Raw genomic sequence first — 24575 nt, 5'->3', positions numbered from 1 at the left:
CCATCTTGAAATCAAAATAACCTAAAAACTAAATAACCAATAACATGACAACACAAATACACTGACAGTCATTCAATCTTAAGCACTTTCAGCACTCTTTGTTGCATGAAGCAGTTCTAAATGAAGGAGGAGAGAATCAAAGCGTCCTTTTCACCAGTGTATCAGGGACGTCATGGTGAAATGTGCATGTCTACTACAAGCTAAATATTAAAAGCAAACACAAAGCCGTAGCATCCATTGACAAAAAGAAATTGTCTCTTATCTCCTGTCCCACGTCAATCCGCTTCAATTCCGTGCCGCGACACTTTAACATACGCATAGGGGGTATGTACAAAAAAAAACATCTGTACAAAAAAGTACAGATGATTGCTGAAGAAACCTTTTCATCGATGGACGTATCAGAGAATTAATAAACATGTCAAATTCAGTTATGGTGACTGGTCTACCTACGCTGAGTGACACGCCGGCTATAAAAAAATAATACAGTAAAGTCTCGTTATATCGATATTCAAGGGAGTCCGAAAAAATATCGATATAACCGGGACTATCGATATATCCAACCCTGTTTGCATGTAATTTTCTCCGTGCGTGCATAGAAATAGTATCGATACAACCGGGACTATCGATATATCCGATATTGTTATAACGAGACTTTACTGTAATTGAAAAAAAGTGCTTCAAAGCCGTTTCTGATGGAGTGTTAATAATCTATGCGTAGATGAATTATGAAAGATGAATTCCTCCTGAGTCACTGCAAACATCAGTCTTTTGTTGGGTCAAAACCTCGCGTGGCATCGCGTTAGCATCCCATGAGAAACAACGAGAACTTTTGACCTTTCTGACAGTTATAGAGTGTCGACGCTTCAGCTTGCCAAAAAAAGGTCTCGTTAAAATAATATTGATCAATAAAATGTGAGCGTAGGAAGTCATTTGTTATTGCTCTTTAATGCGCTATGGAGCGGTTTATCGTTAAATGCAACAAGGGGTATTTTCAGACGGGTATATTGGAATAGACGGGACAATTCCTAGCCACCCGCGTTTAGCGGATATCACTACTTCGAGGTTATATGAAAGAAAATGGATATTGAACAATGATACAGGACAGAACTGTGTTGCAGGAAAATACTTCGTCGATAATGCTAATCGGGATCCCTCATGGCAGGTAACCGAGTCCCGTCTTAACTCATACGCTGCCATTCCTGAATTCATTCAAGAATTGATAAATGTGACGTGGAGCGCCATTCATGAATTTCTGTTTTTTTTTTTTTGCAGGGGTGCCTATCAAGCGTTGGTCAGACCTCTGGCAATGTTTTTTTTCTCTTCCTTCAATTTCCGTTTTTCCATGTTAGAGCTTTGTGACAGCTTCAGCTGTTGTTAAAGTGCTATATAAATCAATATGCATGTTTTATATTGTATTTTGTACAGATGCCCCCATTGCAAGCTAAGATAACTCCAGACTGATATAACTTAGGAATTAACTATTTTTTCTGATAACACAAGAGGGTCTAAGGCCAAATCGGGCCCGCAACTGCATTTTATTCGGCCCGCAAATCAAGCATGTCAAGCGCCATGATATTATAATAATAGTAATACATTTCTTTTATAAGCGCCTTTCAAAACTCTCAAGGTCACTTTACAGTCACAGGATAAGTTTTTCTGTGGGTGATCAGCGGCAGCCACACGCACCAGCGTTCACCCAACCCGGAATAACTCCAATAAATAAAAAGCTAGCTAGATAGCTAATATATAGCCAGCTAGCTACCTAATAGATATCTAGCTAGCTGGTCAGATAGCTAACAGATATCCAGCCAGCTAGCTAATAGATAGCCAGCTAACTAGCTAGCTAATAGACATCTAATAGATAGCCAGCTAGCTGGATAAATAGTTAATAGGTAGCCAGATAGTTAGTTAACAAACAGCAAATAGATAGCCAGCTAAGAAGATAGATAGCTGGATAGATAGCTAATAGATAGCCAGCTAGCTAATGGTTTAGGGGATAAATTAAGGGGGCTGGGGGTTTATAGAAAGAGAGTGTGAAGCAATTCTCCAAAAAAGAAAATGGCTGCCGACATTTTTTGGTCCTCTATTCCCCGCCCCCAGTCTTCGGTTAAAGCCACATGATTGGTCAAGAACGCAGCAGTGAGGGGAGGTGGTTTAAACTTTAAAGAGACAGGCAGACGGCAGAGAGAGACTGACAAAAAGGGTAGATAACAGTGAAATTTGGACTCGTTTCAACTTCGATAGATAAAAGGCAGAGTTTAGACTGCAAGATTAAAATTCCCATCAATCAGGCTCACAAATAACCCGCACTAGCCATCAGTTCAATTTGAAATGAAAAGACAAGCAAGGGAAGCAGCTATTAATGACATTTCTAGTGTGTCTGCTTGCATCTGTTGCTGTTGCAATATCACAACTTCCAAGATGTACAACCCAGAGCTCCGTGAGACACTTTATGCAAAAAGCTATCCATTATATCAAGCCATCAACGACCATCACAAAGGTAACTAAAACGACTTTATAATACAGTACAGTTTATTTATTTAATTATAATACAATAGCACATTTATTATACATAAATAAAATAAGGTATATTTTGTGTAGTTCTAAGGCATAGAAAATAATAAATTAGAAAATTATGTTTAATGGCAACCTGGGAACGGATTGTTCTCATCTTAATGGTTTCCTATGGGAAATTATTTTTTGGGATACACACTTCGCCTTACACACTCTTCTGGGAACCAATTAAGTTCGTATGCCAATGTATCACTCACTGTATATGGAAAAAGTTTGAAAATACACCATTCATTGGTGTGCGCCTTATACACCGGTGCACCTTATGCAACGGAAAATATGGTATGATAAAAGTAGTTGCCTTTGTAACTAATTCCTCAAATTCATCAAAGTCATGGACTTAAATAGCAAATAGCTATTAACCAGAAGCAAAATTCACTCGGCAGTAGAAGATTAATATCGCAAAAAAGACAGTGTGACAGTGACACATGAGCAGAATGGAGGACAACTTCATCAACACACATTATTAATCCCAAATGAGGGAGCGCACATCGATAAGTATTTGATAGAGCGGTCGATTATGAATTGGAGCACGTTGTACTATCATAACAAACGCACGCGCGCCCACCTGTACTCCTCTTGCGTGAAGATGGGAATGCGGGAGGGCTGCAGGACGGTGATCTCCACCAAGGCGCTGTTGGTCTTCACCGGCTCGCCGTCGTCAAAGGCGATGATAAACAACTGCACGCACAAACAGTTACCTGATATTACACCGTGTATACACCGTTATTCGTTTTACAAGCATTTGAAGGAGTGGGACGTTTTTTTTTGTTGTTGTTGTTGTTGCAACGTAGTGTCTGGGACATTGTCATTATAACCAAGTGTCCTTAGAGTGCCTGTTTCTCTCTTAAAAATAAAAGTTTAAAAATAACAAACAGGACAAGTCACCTTGTGATAATGGTCTGATTTAAAATGCTGCAAACATTGCTTGCTTGTGGGACGGCAGGATAAAATGATGTCATCGAAAAAATATTTTGTGACGGTCCGAAAGCCTGATCGGATCATATCTATCTATCCATTCCTATCTATCCTATTCAACCATATCTATCCATCCATTCATATCCATCCATCCATATCTATCTATCCATCCACTCATATCCATTCATCTCCATATCCATCCATATTCATCCATCCATTCATATCCATATCCTTCCATCCATATCCTTCCATTCATATCCATCCATCCAACCATATCCATCCATCCATTCATTCATATCCATCCATATCTATCTATTCATCCATCCATATTCATCCATATCCATCCATCCAACCATATCCATCCATCCATTCATTCATATCCATCCATCCATATCTATCTATTCATCCATCCATATTCATCCATATCCATCCATCCAACCATATCCATCCATCCATATTCATCCATATCCATCCATATTTATCTATTCATTCATCCATCCATCCATCCATATTCATCCATATCCATCCATCCATATCCATCCACCCATATTCATCCATCCATCCATATCCATCAATCCATCCAACCATATCCATCCATATTCATCCGTCCATCCATCTCATCCATATTCATCCATCCATCCATCCATCCATATTCATCCATCAATCTCCATCCATATCCATCCACCCATATTCATCCATCCATCCATTCATCCATCCAACCATCCATCCATCCATCCAACCATCCATCCATATCCATCCATATACATCCATATACATTCACCCATATCCATCCATTCACCCATATCCATCCACCTATCCATATCAATCCATCCATCCATCCATCCATCCATCCATATTCATCCATCCATCAATCTCCATCCATATCCATCCACCCATATTCACCCATCCATATCCATCCACCCATATTCACCCATCCATATCCATCAGTCCATCCATCCATCCATCCATCCATATCCATCCATATACATTCACCCATATCCATCCATCTATCCATATCAATCAATCCATCCATCCATCCATCCATCCATCCATATCCATCCATATACATTCACCCATATCCATCCATCTATCCATATCAATCAATCCATCCATCCATCCATCCATCCATCCATCCATCCATCCATCCATCCATCCATCCATCCATCCATCCATCCATCCATTTACACTGTGGCCTCTACTCACTTTAAAGGTAAGGCTGGGCTCTTCATTGAGGTTAACCTTGGTGACGATCCTTCCGGTCACTTCTTCCACATCAAAGATGCTCCCGCTGTACGGCGATTTGTCCTGGTCTACTCTGTAGCGCACAAAGCTAGCTGGAGTGCCCTGAAATGCACGAAAATAAGAAAAAAAAGAAGATTATGGCAGGTCACTAAATCTTGGCGGAGTAGTCGAAACAGAGCAAATGTTGGAGTGCACACAGGTTGCACCAAAATTGGATTTTCATAATGTTTAATAATGACTATTTAAAAACAAACAAACATAATAAATAAATAAACAAAGATGTGTAATTATGACTTTATCATGGATTGCACTGACTTGTAAAAATCAAACGCCATTGATTAATTCAGAGTTCTTGAGTTCCATGTGAATGAAAAAGTGGAAAACGATTTTTTTAATCAATAAATTCATCCCTACAGTCCCTCTAATAAATCATTCGCATTAATAATTAGTCAGCGTTGGGCGTTCACTGTGACACTTATATTAAGATTAAACACATTTCTTGATTGCGGATCATCTTTATCGTTTTCTTTACACCCCTTTCCTCCACAAGGACAGAACTGATATTTGTTTTAATAATGGACCCCCCTTTCAATAAGATATGTTGCTTAGAAGAACTGCCAGACTTAAGGCGACATTGACAACAGATAAAGCATGAATATAACCCCGAGGGGGCTCTTTATGAGGGTAGGAAACCATCTCAAGGGGGATTTGCAGGACAATGGAAAAGATTGTCACAGTGGATTAACAATAAAACTCAAGAATAGGGATTGCGCTGCCACGGAGAAGCGCCATCATGGCCGCCGTTTTGGTCAAATTAGCATTTTGTACGCACGAACCGGAGACCTGGGTCATCTCGTCAAGTCAATATTTTATTGCTTTCTTTCTGATTATACGTCATAAATAAATCATAACAAAATCATTGGCTTAAGTAAGCGTGCTCGCTCATGGAATCCATGTCGCTGGCGTGCTCATCTCAGTATCGTCGAAAGCATAACTCTAATTTCCATTACGTTACATTCGGTCATTTGATTTTTACGGCTAACACGATTAAAAAAATGCCTAGAAATGCCTTTTAATCTGCCAAATATTTTGTTGGTATTCGTCAATCAGTTTTTCATGAGTTCATGGTAAAATAGCTGGCTAGCATCTTTGTACAAAATGCTAATTTTCACAACTATCATAATGATAAAAAACTAAAAATACAAATTTTAGAATCCACCCATGCACAGTGATACCTCGGTTTCCGAACCCCTTGGCTTACGAACTTTTCATTTTACAAACGTTACATTTATGAACATTTTACCTTGGCATATGAACTATACCTTGTCTTCTGTAGTTTTAAGGCTTAGAAAATTACAAAGTCAAAAATTATGTTCAATGGGGACCTGGGAACGGATTATTCTCATTTTAATGGTTTCCTATGAGAAATTAAGTTTTGGGATACACAGTTTTCGCCTTAGACACTTTGTCTGGGAACTAATTAAGTTCGGAAGCCAAGGTATCACTGTATCTGTATACAAAGATAAATCTGTCATTTTCATAGAAGTTGTCGATGTGTCAATGTGTCGCGATTACTCATGAATGAAAAAAAATAATAAAACATTGGTCGCTTAGTGACAACCTTCATCAATCACGCAAAGTGCTCCCGTCTTGGTTTCCTGTTGGGATAATGATTTGAAGACCGATTCTGTCTTGTCACCAAAAAAAAGATGGACCTCAAAAATCATTTACAAAGCACATGGAGCTAGTTTTATACGAGCGGGGCAAAGAACATATTTTTACTGCAACAGGCCATACAATGCTGTATCACCCAAAAATCAAAACAATCAAAAATATTTTAGGTTTAGGTTTATTAGCTAGGTTTATTAGCTAGCTGGCTAGCTATTAACCGTCTCGCTAGCTATTAGCTGTCCAGCTGGCTGGCTGTAAGGTGTCTAGCTGGCTAGCCGCTGGATATCTATCACCAATTTATTAGCTATCCATTAGCTCGCTAGCTTGCTTTCTATCGATTTGAGTTACTTCGGGGTTGAGTGAACGCTAGCGCATGTGGCTGCCGCTGCTCACCCACAGAAACACTTTATCCTGTGACTGTAAAGTGACTGAGAGAGTTTTGAAAGGCGCTTAGAAATGAAATATATTCTTTCAGTCTAAAATGCAATACTCTGTGGGTCCTGGAATTCGAGTGACGATGACAAAAACCCTGGCACTGGAATGGACACATTTTTTTGCACGTGTCTGGCAGTGAATGAGTATAACATGCTTTTTAAAACGCTGTGAAAAGACAAGCAGCTCTCAACCAAAGAGAAAGACTATATTTCCTCCTGCAAAGAGCCACCAGTCATCAATAACAGACCTTTCAAATTTGGCCAGGAGGAATAATCCATTGAGGAACATTTGTCTCTATGGTAATCAGATTCCTAGTGATGGACCATGAGATGAAAAGACTTTTAGACATTACTAGCATCACTCCCAAAGTGTAAACTAGATAGATAGCGGTCTATGGACAAAGCTAACAGGGATGGTCCAAACTGTATAAACTTTTGACAGAGACGTAGTACACCATCTGGCTTTGATACATATTCTATTAGCCTTTGACGGACACGTTATCAATAAAATGCTTTGAGCCTCAGGTCAATAAGAGACTGGGTTAGTCCACTCCTGTTAGGAAATCGAAATGCTGTGTCAGTCAAAGGCCCGTTTGCGTCACGTATGCTCAACGCATCGACCTGCTGAGGGGTAGTTTGTGGTCTCATATCGCAGAAGGTTTTGAAAGAGTCGGACGCCTTGGGCAGAGGCAAGTGGAATGATGATTCGAATTTAATATAGAGCCTGTGGTGTCAGGTAAATTCTAAATACAAAAATAAACCTGACACAAGGTTAAGAATGTAGTGTGGTGCCTGAAAATGCAATTTTTGCTTCTTGACCATACAAACGCAAATCTCAAATTGTCGTTCCTAATTCAAATGAATGGAAATTTGATTAATCTGTTCCAATTTGCCAAAGAGAAGAAAAATAGAATTGAATCTAGATTTTGCTCATTCTGAGTGCACCCCCCAATGAATGGTGTATCTTCAAATTGTAACTTTGCTGCTGTAAATTGGGAATTTTTCCATTGTGAAGACTAGTAAAGGTTTTCTGATCTTATTTCATTTAAAGGACAACCAGCGCCTCCGGACAAGTTGTGTCCATCATTTGTAAAATCACTTCAAATGACGTCTACTGAGCGTATTTTAAAAAGATTATATATATATATATATATATATATATATATATATATATATATATATATATATATATATATATATATATATATATATATATATATATATATATATATATATACAGTAAAGTCTCGTTATATCGATCGGATATCAAAAAAATATCGATATAAATTCAAGGGAGTCCAAAAAAATATCGATATAACCGGGACTATCGATATATCCGATATCGATATAACGAGACTTTACTGTATATATATATATATATATATATATATATATATATGATAATAAAATAAACAAATAAATACAAAATAAATACATACGATACACACATTACACATACATACGATATAATAAAATAAATAAAAGGTACATAAATAAATAAACAACATAATAAAATAAAATAAAATAAAATAAAATAAAAAAATAAGATAAAATAAAATAAAATAAAATAAAATAAAAGTTTGGGCTCCCCAGACTGACGGAAACAACCTTTGTGAGTGTCCCTTACAGATTCCCGAAGAACAAAAATGAAGGCGGTGTCAAATAAAAAAAGTTTAGTCGTATCGAGTGCCAAAAAAAACATTGAATCAATTCAACTGTCAATTTGGTTACCGACGTGCTGTAGAAATGTTCCCGGAATAAAATAGACCAAAGTCATTATTGCTTCACTCTTGAGAAAAGAAACTCCACAGACACCAAACTGTGAAGACCCCCCCCTCCCCTCTCTATCTCCCCAAAGCATGTAGATTTTCTGAAGTGTGACGCCGACAGGGGCTAATGGCAGCTGATGACTCATACACGTCAAAGCTGAGCCGGTGAGGAAAAATTGAGATAGTACATGCATACACGGAGTGAGGTTGAGAGGAGGGGGAGGGGGGGACGGACGTGGGGGTGGGGGGGGTACACAAATGAAAGCATGCGGGCTTGCAGTGACTTTCAAGTTCGTGGCGTGAAACAAGCGAACAAATGAGAACGTCTGATGTTGAAAGAGCAACGCATCGTGGGGAAGCGGGTGCTCGCCGAGCCGAGCCGGTCTTTCAGATTCGATCATGAAGGAAAAAAAAAAAAGCGCACAAGGCTTGCCGCCTTTGTTCTATATTGTATAGACGCGGAGCTTTAATTAGAAACACAACGAGATATGCACAGTTGAGCGCCGTGGATCTCGCCGGTCACTATTCAAACATCAGCAAAAAGCGTTTTTTTTTTTTTTTCAGAGCACTTGTCATACAGGTCGTGGGTGAGCGGGAGATTATCTCACATTGCAGGGAGGTGGATCATTTCCGGTACGCGGGGGTTGTGGGTTTTCTCACTGTACTCCAATTTCCTCCCACATTCCCAGAACAGGCTGATGATGGTTGTTTGTCTATGTTAAATGATATACAATTCTTCTTTATGAATTCAAAGCTATCCATAACCTTGCCCCGCCATACCTATCTGACCTGTTCAAATTTCTATTCCCCTCTCGTTCCCTCAGATCCTCTTCTTCCCTTCACGTCTGTGTGCCCTCCCCCCATGCCCGTCGACGGGGGACAAAGCTTTCAGCAGCTCTGCCCCCAAACTCTGGAACTCACTTCCTTCCAACATTGATTCTCTTCCCATCTTGAAATCCCATCTCAAAAGCCACCTATTTAAAATTGCATTTTCTGTGTAGCTCTATCTCTTTCTATTTATAATTGTATTTTATTTATTGCAATGCATTTATGATTATATTTTATTTATTATAGTACCTATGCTTCTCTGTGACTGTCAAGTGTCCTTTGAAAGGCGCTTAAAATCTAATGTATTATTATTATTATTATTATTATTATTATTATTATTATTATTATTATTTATTCATTTATTTATTTATTTGTGTAGCTCTATCTCTTGTTTCTATTTATAATTGTATTTTATTTATTATTGTGTGACTGTAAAGTGTCCTTGACAGCTTTGAAAGGCACTAGAAATAAAATGTATTATTATTATTATTATTATTATTATTATTATTATTATTATTATTTATTCATGTATGTATTTATTTATTTATTTGTGTAGCTATATCTCTTGTTTCTATTTTTAATTGTATTTTATTTATTGTATTCTATTTATATTTGTATTGTATTTATTATTGTGTGACTGTAAAGTGTCCTTGAGAGCTTTGAAGGGCACTTGAAATAAAATGTATTATTATTATTATTATTATTATTATTATTATTATTATTATTATTATTATTATTATTATTATTATTATTATTTTTTTTATTCATGTATGTATTTATTTATTTATTTGTGTAGCTCTATCTCTTGTTTCTATTTTTAATTGTATTTTATTTATTGTATTCTATTTATATTTGTATTTTATTTATTATTGTGTGACTGTAAAGTGTCCTTGACAGCTTTGAAAGGCACTTGAAATAAAATGTATTATTATTATTATTATTATTATTATTATTATTATTTATTCATGTATTTATTTATTTATTTGTGCAGCTCTATCTCTTGTTTCTATTTATAATTGTATTTTATTTATTGTATTCTATTTATATTTGTATTTTATTTATTATTGTGTTACTGTAAAGTGTCCTTGGGCACTTGAAATAAAATGTATTATTATTATTATTATCATCATCATCATCATCATCATCATCATACTCATAATCATAATCATCATTATCATTGTCACAGTCACTGTCAATGAGTTAATTTCCTTATTTTTTTCTTGTGAAGGTTTAATAATGAATATCCTCACCGCCGGGTCAGCGTCCTCTGCAAACACAGTGGTGATGAGTGTCCCCTTCTCAGCGTTGGGCGCCACCATGCCTTTGTACAAAAGCTGGCTAAAGACGGGGGAGAAGTCGTTCATATCCTGAAAAGACAGGCAGAGAAACCATGATTGAATATTGCAAATGAAAGGATATAAACCTGGAAGGAAAAGGAAAAAGGGAATTTGATCATGGACTTCGATTGTCTGGAATAACTGCAAACGCGTAATCACATCGAATTTTCAATTGCAAGGCTGACACAAAGTATAGCAGATACAGAAGAAAGACACAAGTTAGTCGGATGGCTCCTTATCAATGATTGATTTTTTTTTTTTTTTTTTTTTGGGGGGGGGAGTGATTGAAGAATTGCCGAGACAAAGAGCAAAAATAAAATTGAATCATAACATGATACATTCCTGCAAAAGGCAGGAATGTATTCAAATGCTTTTTTTTTTTTTTTGGCAGTTTGCCCAGACCGTTGCTACTACGTGTTATGCGGAGCATAATAATCACTTGTAGCGACATTACGTTGGACTGCTATTTGTGAACTTTATTTTGGAGGCTTTAGGATTCTTCTTATTTGGTCTCCAAATGCATTTTATTTATTTATTTATTTTTATTTACGTATTTATTTACTTATGTACTTGATTTATTCATTTATTTATTACCTGTTTAATATTTGTATTTATAAATATCATTTCTATATCATTGCCATTAATTTATGCACATTGATATGTATTTATTTATACATATTTATATATCATTGCTATTTATTCATATCTTGTTGCTATTTATTCATCTATCATGTTTAATATTTTTTTATTTATACATATTATTGATATATCATTGCTATTTATTCATACGTATATTTCTTTATAAATATTATTTATATATGATTGCTATTTATTTATATCGTGTTGATATTTATTTATTTATAAATATTATTTAGATATCAAGGCTATTTATTTATAGATTATGAATATTTATTTATTCATAAGTGTGATTTATATATTATTATTATTTTTTGTATATCATTTTTATTTATGTATTCATTTATGGATTTATTTATTTGTTCGCTTATCCATTTATTTATTTATTTATTTATTTATTTATTTATTCTTTCTCATTTTTACTTTGTCCGCGAGCCAACGAGATTACCACCCACGTGAAATCGACTCTTCATGCTTTGAAACTCCACATTGATCAGAAATAAAAAATTGCAGCAGGTCGTCCGCACATTTTTTTTTCCCCCATGTATCAAGTAGCGAATTCAAAACAAGAGGAATTATGCTGTGGTTAATAATAGGGCGGATAACAAAATATGCTGGCACCAATGTTAGATTGTGCATTAGCACAACAAAGGCAAACAACCTACGCTAGTGTCGGAATGCAGCGCTCACGATTTCCTCAACCGCGAGGCGCATGAAAATGTCTTGAAATAACAAGCCTTTTGTTAATAATGCACAGCAGGTCAATGTGAAAGTTTGGCCGTGTATGCCAATTGCATTTTCGTAATCTTGCAATCTCAGCCCTGAGTCCTGAAAAATAAAAATAAAAAATAAATAAATCATTTGGCCTAATCTTATTTCCCAACAGTTGTGACAGCAAGTATGAATGATTCATAAACGCTCCTCGAGGACAAAACAAAACATCGTTTTTTTTTGTTCTTTTGTGTGTATGTGTGATCACCAACAGAGATAAAACGAGTTCATTCTGACGGCGAGGACACACAGGACAAGCCGCACAACAGAGCATCCTGCGAATGCGCGAACGACAAAACAATACAAGAAGGAAATCAAACGGCAAAAGACTTCAAATAGCCTCTCTGGAGATATTTTATACCAGAAGCGGAGACGCTCGTGCGAGTCGGTTATTTTCAAAAACAACCGACCGTGGTTTGATTATCGGCAGGGCGGATTGATCTGCTTTTGCCAATCAAACGAAGGTCCTCGGTGTCGGGAACAAAGTTGACCCTTGGCAAAGGACGAACTACACTGTGTGTGGCGGGTCGGTCCGATGCTATTTTAAAGTCGGACAAAGCCGTGCCACATTAGCAACGAGTATCGCATAAACCGAACAACATCCTTGACAAAGTTTGTACAGTGATACCTCGGCTTATCGTATCGTTCGTTAGCCTTGGCTAACGAACTTTTCGGCTAAACAACGTTAAATTCATGAGAATTTAATCTTGGCATACGAACTATTTTTCGGGATAGACACGGAACGCCACAATGAGTGATGTGTCATTCGCGAACGAGCCCGTTCTCCTAAAAGGAAATGGCAGCCGACTTGTATTTGTCCTCTATTCCCCGCCCCCAGTCTTTGGTTAAAGCCGCACATGATTGGTCAAGAACGCAGCAGTGACACAGAGCTGCAAATAAAATTGATAAGAAGACAACAGAGAGTGAGAACATGGATAGAAAATACAGTGAAATTTGGACTCGTTTCAACGTTATTGATAGTTCAAAGGCAGAGTGCATACTGCAAGGTTAAAATATCCCATAAATCAGGCTCCACAAATAACCCGCACAAGCCATCTGTACATTTGATACAAAAAGCTATCAACCCAGCCAAACAGAACACAATTGATGAGGAACTAGGTAAAATGATTGCAGAGAAAGCACGGCAACTTCACTCGTCAAGAGGCAACCTGGAAGTTCGTCATCCATTGATGATTTCAAGCCTAGGCACGGATGGATCGAGAACTTTAAGCGTCTTACAGGGATTTATAGTGTCACTCATCAAATGACAAATGAAATTTAAATTTCTCCATTGTGAGACTAATAAAGGCAAATCCAATCCATATCCAATCCAATCAAGGTAAGCCAGTCCTGATGATCAAGCTGTCAAAGCTTCCAAGGAATCATTTCTCAAGATGGCCACTCCATTCCATCAAGCCATCAACGACCATCACAAAGGTAAATAAAATAAAAAAATAAAATGACTTTATTATATAGTACAGTTTATTTCTTTAATTACAAGTATATTTTGCGTAGTTTTAAGGCTTAGAAAATTAGAAAGTAGAAAATTATGTTTAATGGGGAACTGGGAACGGATTATTCTCATTTTAATGGTTTCCTATGGTAAATTAATATTTGGGATACACACTTTTCGCCTTACACACTCTGTCTGGGAACCAATTCAGTTCGTAAGTCAAGGTATCACCGTACGTCCCAAAAATTGCCACTAGGATCCGAATTTAGGACAAAAAAAGAAAAGGAAAATCCGATTGGCAATGATTTTCTATGTTATAACACGATGAAGTGCATCTGAGTAGTGGCATGTTTTATTCAATTCTTCATTTTTGAGTCGCAAGTAAAAATATTCAAGGCAGAAATGCTAGGGAGGAAAAAATACATTTTGCTGCAATATTTTTCAACATTACCATACCAAACACCGGAGAAAATGCATCATGGAAAATCCTTCGAAAGCCACTCGCCAAAAGCTAGCTGGCGCTTTCGGCTAAATACTGATTACCGAGGAATGCGACATATGGCGATACAAATGGGAAAATGGCTTGTGATTCAATTTGATTGAAGATTCAAGCTCATTTATCGAATCTTTAGGCTCGAAAATAAGCTTATTCGCTGCCATTCCCGAATTTATTCTGGTTTTGGTTTTGCTTGCGAGCGTGCCGATAAAGCACTGGTCAGACCTCTGGCAATGTTTCCTCCCTTCCACGAGGCGGCAGCATTTCAGTTTTGTCTATGTTAGCGCTTTGTTCCAGCTTGTTAAAGCGCTATATAAATCAATATGTATGTATTGTATTTTGTCCAGCCACCCCCATTTCAAGATCATATAACTCCAGACACATATAACTTGGGAATTAACTTTTTTTTTTTTTCTGATGATAAAGGTTTCTAACGCTTTCTTGAATGTTTATGTAAACCTAAAACTCAATATTTTGCGGGTCCTGCGATTTGAGTGAAAATGACAAAAACCCTGATACTGGAGTGGACACATTTTTGCATATCGTCTGGCAGTGAATGAGTTAAAGGTTTTACGATTTACCCCAAAGTCATACTTCAACCATTGTTATTTTTTGCAAATGTGTTAATCAAGTTGAGTTGAGAGTTCTTCACTTGACTTGGCTTTTGAGGTCCTCTGGGTAAAATATATGACAGCACTCTGAGAGCTTGCGGCAGGGATGAATGTCAAGTGGGCTTTGGGATGGTTGGTTGGGGGTTCTTACCGTGATCCGGACTGTGACGGTAGCCTGCCCCGGTGCCGTGACACCTCCCTGGTCGACAGCTTCCACCTGGAATGTATACAAGGCTCCCATTCCCATAGCAGCCAGATCTTCAAAATCCAGAGTTTGAAGCATGGACAACTCTCCGGTGATTGCGTTTAAGGAAAAGAGCTGGCGAGCCGATTCCGACTTGATCCGGTAGGTGACGTTGGAGAAAAGGTCTGAATCTGTAGCCTGCAGGGAACATTGCAATGGGGGGTGGGGGGTGATGGAGAATAAGAAGTTATCATATTTAAAAGTTTCATGCTGTTATATGCTCTGTCAACATGTGTGACTCGAATACACAATTGAAGCACAGACAACCTGGGGTCAATCTGAGGTCAACAGACACAGCAAGTTAAATTGTCAGCTTCACCTGGGGGATCTGGCCTTGGACAGATTTAGGACTTGGGATACTACTTTATCACCGAAGTTGTTAACGACTTGAACATCCTTCACAGGAAGAGCTCATTAGCCAAGTTACAAATCTATCAGTTCATGGAAAGGATAACCTATTAAAATGTCCATGTTCTGTTGTGTTATAGTTGTTGGTGCATGGGACGTCCAGAGGCGTGGTATTCAAATCAAGAAGACTATGTTTTCGTAATGTATTACTTAAATTTGCATATACTCTCAATAAATAGCTTGGAAGAGGGATGCAGGCATTGGGCGTCGGTCATGAATGGCTGCGTCCCCTGCCGGCAGTCAAAGACAATCTTCCTGTGTTTGAGTCTTTGTTCACAGTGTTGGGACCGGAGACAGAGTCAAAGGCAGGGTGTAGACTGCAAGGTTAAAATATCCCATCAATCAGGCTCCACAAATAACCCGCGCAAGCCATCTGTACACTTGATGCAAAAAGCTATGTTGAGGTACTAGGTAAAATTATCGCAGAGAAAGCACCTACAATGGATCATTCCTTAAGATGGTGAAAGAAGAAGGCTACGTTCCTCATCAAGTGTTTACTACTGATGAAACCGGCCACTCCATTCCATCAAGCCATTAACGGCCATCACAAAGTTAAATAAAACGACTTTATTATAGAGTACAGTTTATTTATTTAAATATAATACCATAGCACATTTATTATACATAAAATATTTTGGGTAGTTTTAAGGCTTAGAAAATTAGAAAGTAGAAAATTATGTTTTATCGGGACCTGAGAACTGATTATTCTCATTTTAATGATTTCCTATGGGAAATTAATTTTTGAGATACACACTCTGTCTGGGAACCAATTCAGTTCATAAGCCAATGTATCACTGTATGTCGTAAAGGAGTTCAAGTAAAGGGCATTGTGTGTCAGGGTTTCGTACGGTATATTTAATCCATATGCAGTATGCATACGTAATGAATATGCATTCGGCCATTTTGAACTCTATCGGCTAATACATTCCCAACACATTCCAATTTTATTCGACTTTGGATGACTGCGTATCGGCGCTCGTGGGTTGAAATTTACACCTCGTAAACGTATGAATCATGTGCAATGGCACGGATAAATGTACAAATGCGTGCCATGCATTCCATTTCAAGAAAAATCCTTGGGAGATACACCCCAAATCTAATTGTCCGGGTGTTCGCCTGACGGGGATGTAGATTAATGTCACAGTGTGAGCGTCACGCAATCACCCCCCCCCCCCTTTCGTTCGCCCTTCCTACCGATGAGCAAATTGTCACGTGCAATACACCGGCAATTACTCATCCCTCCAATCGGTTCGCTCGGCATGTTTGAAGCTACCTTTTGCATTCCAAAGTGTTAAAAAACAAACTGCATTGCTCCATTCCAAGATACACACTTGTACGTACATACAAGTATAATATACATCGATGAAAAGGTTTCTTCAGCCGTTACCTGTACTTCTTTGGGGGTGTCGGACGTTTCGCTTGTTATCCAAGAGGCTTATATATATATATATATATACAATAAAGTCCTGTTATATCGATATAACTGGACTATCGATATATCCGATGCGGCATGTAAATTTTCTCCTTGCGTTCATAGAAATAGTATCGTAATAAGCAGTACTATCGATATAACCGATATCGATATAACAAGACTTTACTGTATATATATATATATATATATATATATATATATATATATATATATATATATATATATATATATATATATATATATATATATATATATATATCCATCCCTATTCTGAGTTAAAAGTCAGAATTATGAGTTAAAAGTCAGAATTATGAGTTAAAAGTCGGAATTAAGAATTAAATGTGTGTGCGTTACTTCCGGGTTGAGTGAACGCTGGTGCGTCTGGCCGCCGCTGCTCACTCACAGAAAATATTTGTGTTCTTATCCTGTAAAGTGTCCTTGAGAGTTTTGAAAGGCGCTTACAAATTGCATGTATTATTATTGTTATTATTATTACTGTCCAGATGTGGCAGTGCCAGACTCTGCTATGATTGGTCCCTGCTTTCAGGTCGGGGGGAGCAGAGGACTACTCCCTGCGGCTACACTGATTACTTCTATTGTCCTGCCTGATTATGGAGTCTACGACTGGCCTGATTTCCCCATTTGATCCGGTATCACCTCATCAGCATAACTAAGCCTATGTTGCCTAAGAAGCCTGTTGTACAAACGATCCAAATTGAACCTCACCCCACCATGGCGATTTAGTGAAGGATTTTGCTGTTTTATGAAAATAGCTTCTTTTATTCCCCTTTCAAAGCATCTATTTTCTTTCGCTAAGATTTTAACCTCATTGTCGTCAAATGAGTGGTTGCTAGCTTCTTAGGTGTATATGTACTGCCGATTGAGGCCCACTAGTATTATCCCTGCGATGTTGATAGTCTTTTTTTGAGAATTTGTTTAGTCTCCCCAATGTATTGCTCTTTACAATCAATACATTACTTTTGTTTTTCATTTGGCAGCCTGTCTTTTACCTTCTCAATGATAGCATTAATACGGGCTCTAAACCATACACTTACGCTGAGCGTCAGGATCACGGTTCCGACGGGGGTGTTCTCAGGCACGTTCACCACGTACGTCTGCTGCGCAAACACCGGGCTGTTGTCGTCGATGTCCGTCACCCGCACCGTCAGGGTCAAGGTGGTACGCCGGGGGTCCACGGCCCCGTCGGAAGCTTCGATCACCAGCTCGTAGCTGTCCCTGATCTCGCGATCCAGCGGCACCCGCGTGTAGATGCTGCCGTTGGCGGCGATGACGAACAAGTCGGGATGATTGACGATGCGGAAGCTCACTTGACCGTTGACCCCCGCGTCTGGATCTGTGGCCTACGGGGATAAAAGATGAGTTTGTTTGGAGAGAAGATGATAATAATAATAATACATTTCATTTCTAAGCGTCTTTCAAATCTCTCAAGGTCACTTTACAGTCAAAGGATGAGTTTTTCTGTGGGTGAGCAGCGGCAGCCACACCCGCCAGTGTTCACTCAACCCGGAATAACTCAAAAAGATAGAAAGCTAGCTAGCTAAGAGATAGCTAAGAGATAGCTAATAATAATAATAATAATAATAATAATAATAATAATAATAAGAATATATTAGCTATCTATTAGCTAGCTAGCTTTCTATCTATTTGAGTTACTTCCGAGTTGAGTGAACACTACCACGTGTGGCTTCCTGCTGCTCACCCACAGAAAAAAAAATCATCCTGTGACTGTAAAGTGTCCTTGAGAGTTTTGAAAGGCGCTTAGAAATTAAATGTATTATTATTATTATTATTATTATTATTATTATTATTATCATTATTATTATTATTATCATTATTATTATTATTATTATTAGCTATCGCTTAGCTAGCTAGCTTTCTATCTATTTGAGTTACTTCCGGGTTGAGTGAACGCTGGTGCGTGTGATTGCCGCTGCTCACCCACAGAGAAACTGTGACTGTAAAATGTCCTTGAGAGTTTTGAAAGGAGCTTAGAAATTAAATGTATTATTATTATTATTATTAACTCTTTTTCGAGGTCTGTAGTTTTTTTTTGCCATATTTTGAAGCGTTTACCTTTGAATGATTAAAAAAATAACAACAGCCTTTGAGATGAAATGCACAATATCAATAAAATCTGCCTCCGCCGTTCCCTCACCTCCATTGTCAATGACGCAACGCCATTAGCATGCCGCAGCACAAGGGATGAAAAATACATCAAAAGTCATAAATAACCTCATTTTCCCCACTGACTCGCTAGACGTAAACTGTGAGTAAGACTACTGACATCCGCCCGTTAATAGCGCAAAGCGCTAAATATTCACAGCGAATGAGCAGCGCATTTGAAATTTTAAAGGCGTTTGCCTTGAGGCTGACAGCAGATGTTTTGTGCTGTAATCTGATCCAGAACACGATCCATTAGAGCCAAGCTTTTCATTCTTTAACACCTTGCATATTTACACAGCCTGCAGACGCCGGCTGAAACAAACCTCACGTAATTTGGGCTCTCATCCCGGTTGTCACTTGGGAGATGTGACGAATGGCGCGCCGGTTCAAAAGGCCAAGACGCTACGGTTATGCAAGTCCTGCCTTTTATCGCTCGGGACGTGTTCGGAATGAATCAAAAAATAGGAAGAAACAAGTCAAGTCTTCAAGTCAATTGTGGTATGAATAAATAAATAAATAAATACATAAATAAATACATAAATAGCTACATAGATAGCGAGATAGCTAGATAGATAGCTAGATATATGGCTAACAAGGTAGCTAGATAGCTAGCTAGAAGGATAGATAGATAGATAGATAGATAGATAGATAGATAGATAGATAGATAGATAGATAGATAGATAGATAGATAGATAGATAGATAGATAGATAGATAGATAGATAGATAGATAGATAGATAGATAGATAAATCAATGGATCAATAGGTAGCTCGGTATCTAGCTAGCTAGCTAGCTAGATAGATAGATAGATAGATAGATAGATAGATAGATAGATAGATAGATAGATAGATAGATAGATAGATAGATAGATAGATAGATAGATAGATAGATAGATAGATAGATAGATGTACGGATAGCTAAATAGCAAGCTAGCTAGATAAATAGCTAGATAGCTAGCTAGATATTAAGATTGATCGATAGATACAGATCGATAGACTGATAGATTGATAGTTCGATAGATAGATACGCTATCTAGTTAGCTCTCTAGCTAACTAGGGATAGACGGATGGATGGATAAATAAATACATAAATGAATATATAAATTGTTAAATAAACATAACATAAATACTGTGCATAAAAAACAAATAAATAAATAAACAGGAGTCTTAAAACGTGAAATATAGCTATATGCCGTGGAATCTTTGTAAAATACGCTCACTAGAAGTCATTTGAAGTGATTTTACAAATTATGGACACAACTTGTTCAGAGGTGTCGGTTGTCCTTTAAGGCTTATTTCGTCGAAAATTATGTTTTATGGGGATATGGGAACGAATTATTCTCATTTTAATGGTTTCCTATGGGAAATCAATGTTTGTAATAAACACTTTTCGCCTTACACACACTTTCTAGGAACCAATTAAGTTCATAAGCCAAGGTATCACTATATAGAATAAATAAATTGTATCATGTTACATAATAGCGTCCAACGGATCTCTGTGACAAACTGCATTGAATTTTTCTTAATCGGGCATGTTTTTTTCATTAATGTCCAAAGCAATTAAGTGCTTTATAAAATATAATTTAAAAAATGAGCGCAGTAGTTAGAAACTGAGTGGATGACCACCTTGACGCATTGTAAACTTTTAGGACGTGCCGTTTAATGTTCTCCTTGAGATTTCAGCATCAGCTTTTTATTTGAACTGTACTTTCTTTATATATCTTTTTTTATGGAAAGTGCCCTTGGTGAATGGCTGCAAATCCGGCACACAAAGCCTCTCTCTCCATTCTTGACTTTTTGTACAAAAAGTAGATTGCTTGACCGCTCGGTAGCAATTTTTTTTCAAATGGGTGAACTCGATTGTCGTGTCCTTACGCTAGCAAAGCTACGATAGAGGAGCGTCGTGAAGATGAAACACCCTCTTGATCAAGCTCATCTCCGGCCTCGGCGTTTGAGTGGAATGACGTCTGCGGCGGGGATGGACTTTGCACTGTATGCTTAAAAAGGCTGAGCTCAACTGTACTGTATAATAAAGTCATTTTATTTACCTTTGTGATGGTCGTTGATGGCTTCATGGAATGGAGTGGCCGGTTTCCTCAGCATAAAACACTTGATGAGGATTGTAACCTTCTTTTCCCATCTTGAGGAATGTAGGTGCTTTCTCTGCGATAATTTTATCTAGTTCCTCATCAATTGTGTTCTGTTTAGTTGGGTTGATAGCTTTTTGCATCAAGTGTACAGATGGCTTGTGCGGGTTATTTGTGGAGCCTGATTGATGGGAATTTTAACCTTGCAGTCTACACTCTGCCTATGAACTATCAAAGTTGAAATAAATCCAAATTTCACTGTTTTGTATCCATTTTGTCACTCTTTCTCTGTAGTCTGCTTGTCTCTTTAATGTTTAAACCACCTCCCCTCACTGCTGCGTTCTTGACCAATCACGTGGCTTTAACCGAAGACTTGGGGCGTGGAATAGAGGACAAAACAAGCCGACTACCATTTTCTTGTTAGGAGAACGAGGTCGTTCGCGAACGACACGTCACTCCTTGTGGCAGCTCTGTGTGTATCCCGAAAAATAGTTTGTATGCCAAGGTAAAATTTTCAGAAAATTAACGTTCGTAAACCGAAAAGTTCGTAAGCCAAGGTATTCGTAAAACGAGCTATCACTGTACTTGTATATTATATTTGGTAACCTTTTTACATTCATTGGCGGTGCGCCTTATACCCCAGTGCGCCTTATACACCCAAAAATATGATACACTGCGTCACCTCACATGTACAACTTACCTTGACTTGTCCCACAAAGAGATGTGCTTCTTCTTCTCGGACGGTGAAGTTAGTGGGAGCGCCGGGATCAAACTCGGGGTCGTTGTCGTTGACGTCCGTCACGACGATGTCGACTGTTGTCGTTGATGTCTGGGGAGGGATGCAGATGTATAAGAAATATGCGACAGAGGTCCCCCTGGCGAAAGCCGACATGCGTGAAACAGAAGTCAAGCTCATTTCAAAACAATGGCAGGAAAACATCGTAAATGTCTCAAGTGCATCGCGTCGCAATTTTATGACATCACGGGCGATGTGGGGCATGATTCGTGATTTTGAGTATTTCTAGAATCAGTATTTTGCGAAAAAATTAATTGTTCCTCAATGTCTTAGTATTTTTCATTACATTAATTTGATTACATTAATTTGCCTTATTTCGCAACTACAGTAAAGTCTCGTTATATCGATATTCAAGGGAGTCCAAAAAAATATCGATATAACCGGGACTATCGATATATCCGATATCGATATAACGAGACTTTACTGTATGTGAATCATAGTTAGTTAGCATAGAATTTACCTTGTTATCTTATCGCGAATATGTGTCCTACAGGTGTTGAGAACAAAATTAGTAAAGTCTCGTTATATCGATATTCAAGGGAGTCCGAAAAAATAGATATAACCGGGACTATCGATATATCCGACACTGTTTGCATGTAATTTTCTCTGTGCGTGCATAGAAATAGTATCGATATAACCGGGACTATCGATATATCCGATATCGATATAGCGAGACTTTACTGTATTTATATACAGGTGACATCCGACTTACGACCGGCTCGACTTCCGACCATCCGTACCTACGACCACGACCTCCAGACCCCATTTTAAAAATGTTAATTCTGCGCATGGCCCCGCAACGCGCTAGCTGGCCGGCAACGTGTACGACAATTTTGGCCAGCCAGACAGCATCTCTCTCGCACAGCAATCGACCGTGTAATGGCACCAGATAGGGGACGTATGTGAGTCATTTAGCCTCTGAGTCTCTATTGAACATTTTGAATGGATTTTGACTTACGACCATTTTGACTTATGACCGTTTGGTCGGAACGGAAGTAGGTCGTAAGTCGGATGTTACCTGTATTATATTTGGACAACTTTTTTAATTCAGTGAAAGTGTGCCTTGTAGTCCAGGCGCCTTATGTATGCAAAAAAGTTTGAAAATACACCATTCATTGGGGGTGCGCCTTATATACCAGAAAATTTGGTAGTTTTCAAATTTCAGGTCAAGAATAATGACTGTTATTGTGATTTATGTGTGACAGTTTGAAATTTTGGTTCAGACTTTAGCAAGCATCATGAGAGTTTACATGCTTGATTTTATGTCATGGATCGAATAAAATGATATGGTGGGCCAGGTTTGGCCCCCGGGCCTTGACTTTGACACCTGTGAACAACTCATACTGCTGCTTGGCAAATCACTGATATGTAACTGGGGAAACCGTGGAAAAACGACCAACCGGCAACAAAGCCGTATGCTAATCGTGGCTATAAATGCTCCGCCGCGGAGGGGACGGTTTACAAAGTGGGAGTGGTCGGCGCTTGGAACACTTCCCGCCAGACTTTGCGTTTGAAGTTCACTACGGCGCTTGAGCGGCGTTCATCCCCGGGAGGAAACGATCTAGTTCTTGGATCTCGTCGTCTCCTCTGGGATTCATCCCGCTACTGTTGTTTGCTTTGTTCGGACGTAATTAAAGACATTCACGTGGGAGCTGACACTCTGGAAACCGTCGCGTATGAGGCTAGCGCTAGCGCCTCATACGCAACACTAGCTGGGTAGCATTTACGTCAGTGCGGTGGTGACAGGCTCTATTTATTCTTCACTTTGCCACAAGACCTGGAGCCAATTAGTGTCACCATCCTGGCATGAAGTTTCTCATCAAAGCCACAAGAGCCGAGAGCCTGATTAACGAGCGGTTATTATTTATTTAAAGTCAAACGTCGGTGCTCCGTGGTAACCAAAAGGACGCAGTGAGAAGAGGTGTGGGTGTTTTGACACGTCGGCTTTTCAAGTGACAAGCCTGACCGGAAGCAGTGAATCAGATCATGCTGTTAGGACTCATGTAGTGCGTTAGCCGAGGGCAATGTGGAGCAGTGGGGGGTGTTATCCCGGCGGATATCTGAGCCCGCAAGGCAGGCGGTCTTACAGACTTCACATCTCCAGATACAGATTTTAAAATTGAGCACAGAGCTGGAAAAGTTGTGCTACGAGTAAGGAAAATGTCCAAATTTTGGCAGGCTCATAAAGTTGTTCAATTTCCTTTTAGTTCATCATCTCTGTGTCACCATAGCCTTTAAATAACACGCAGTCTTAAGGAGTGTAACAATAATCATAATATCATAATACCAGTGTCTGAAACTCATGACAAAAAGTTACCGGAGACCAGGGTAGACAACTCTGAAAAGTTGCCTGCCCGGCCATAAAATTGCCTGCCCCATTTTTCACAACTTGAAACACAATAAAACAACTAATCGCAAAAAAAAAAAAAACATTGTTGCGAAGTATAAATATTTTTTTTGCATTATTTTTTTCATGCTGTTATATGCTTAGTAAACATGTGTGACTTGAATACACAATTGAAGCACAGACAACCTGGGGTCAATCTGAGGTCAGCAGACACAGCTTGTTAAACTGTCATCTTCATCGAGGAGATCTGGCCTTGGACAGAATTTAGGACTTGGGAAACTCCTTTACCACCGCAGTAATTTACGACTTGAAACTCCTTCACAGGAAGAGCTCATTACAGCT

The 24575-nt window shown here is 38.4% G+C and overlaps 1 protein-coding gene across 2 annotated transcripts in view; it reads right to left on the bottom strand.

Annotated features, from left to right (window-relative positions):
- LOC148889666 (protocadherin-15-like) overlaps window positions 1-24575 on the bottom strand; it is a 239531-nt gene that overhangs the window by 55856 nt on the left and 159100 nt on the right. For both annotated transcript variants that reach the window (XM_089011774.1, XM_089011773.1), the window contains 6 exons: window positions 21791-21919; window positions 17877-18182; window positions 14889-15119; window positions 10684-10800; window positions 4693-4833; window positions 3140-3252 (listed from right to left, as the gene is read on the bottom strand). In XM_089011774.1, the coding sequence (XP_088867900.1) occupies window positions 3140-3252; window positions 4693-4833; window positions 10684-10800; window positions 14889-15119; window positions 17877-18182; window positions 21791-21919 (1037 nt within the window). The remainder of the gene's footprint in view (window positions 1-3139; window positions 3253-4692; window positions 4834-10683; window positions 10801-14888; window positions 15120-17876; window positions 18183-21790; window positions 21920-24575) is intronic.

Source organism: Hippocampus bargibanti, linkage group LG13, assembly GCF_051943395.1.
Source record: "Hippocampus bargibanti isolate YZ-2025 linkage group LG13, ASM5194339v1, whole genome shotgun sequence".
Lineage (NCBI taxonomy): Eukaryota > Metazoa > Chordata > Actinopteri > Syngnathiformes > Syngnathidae > Hippocampus > Hippocampus bargibanti.
Note: the sequence above shows the minus strand (reverse complement) of the source record. Positions and strands in the feature narration are given on the sequence as shown.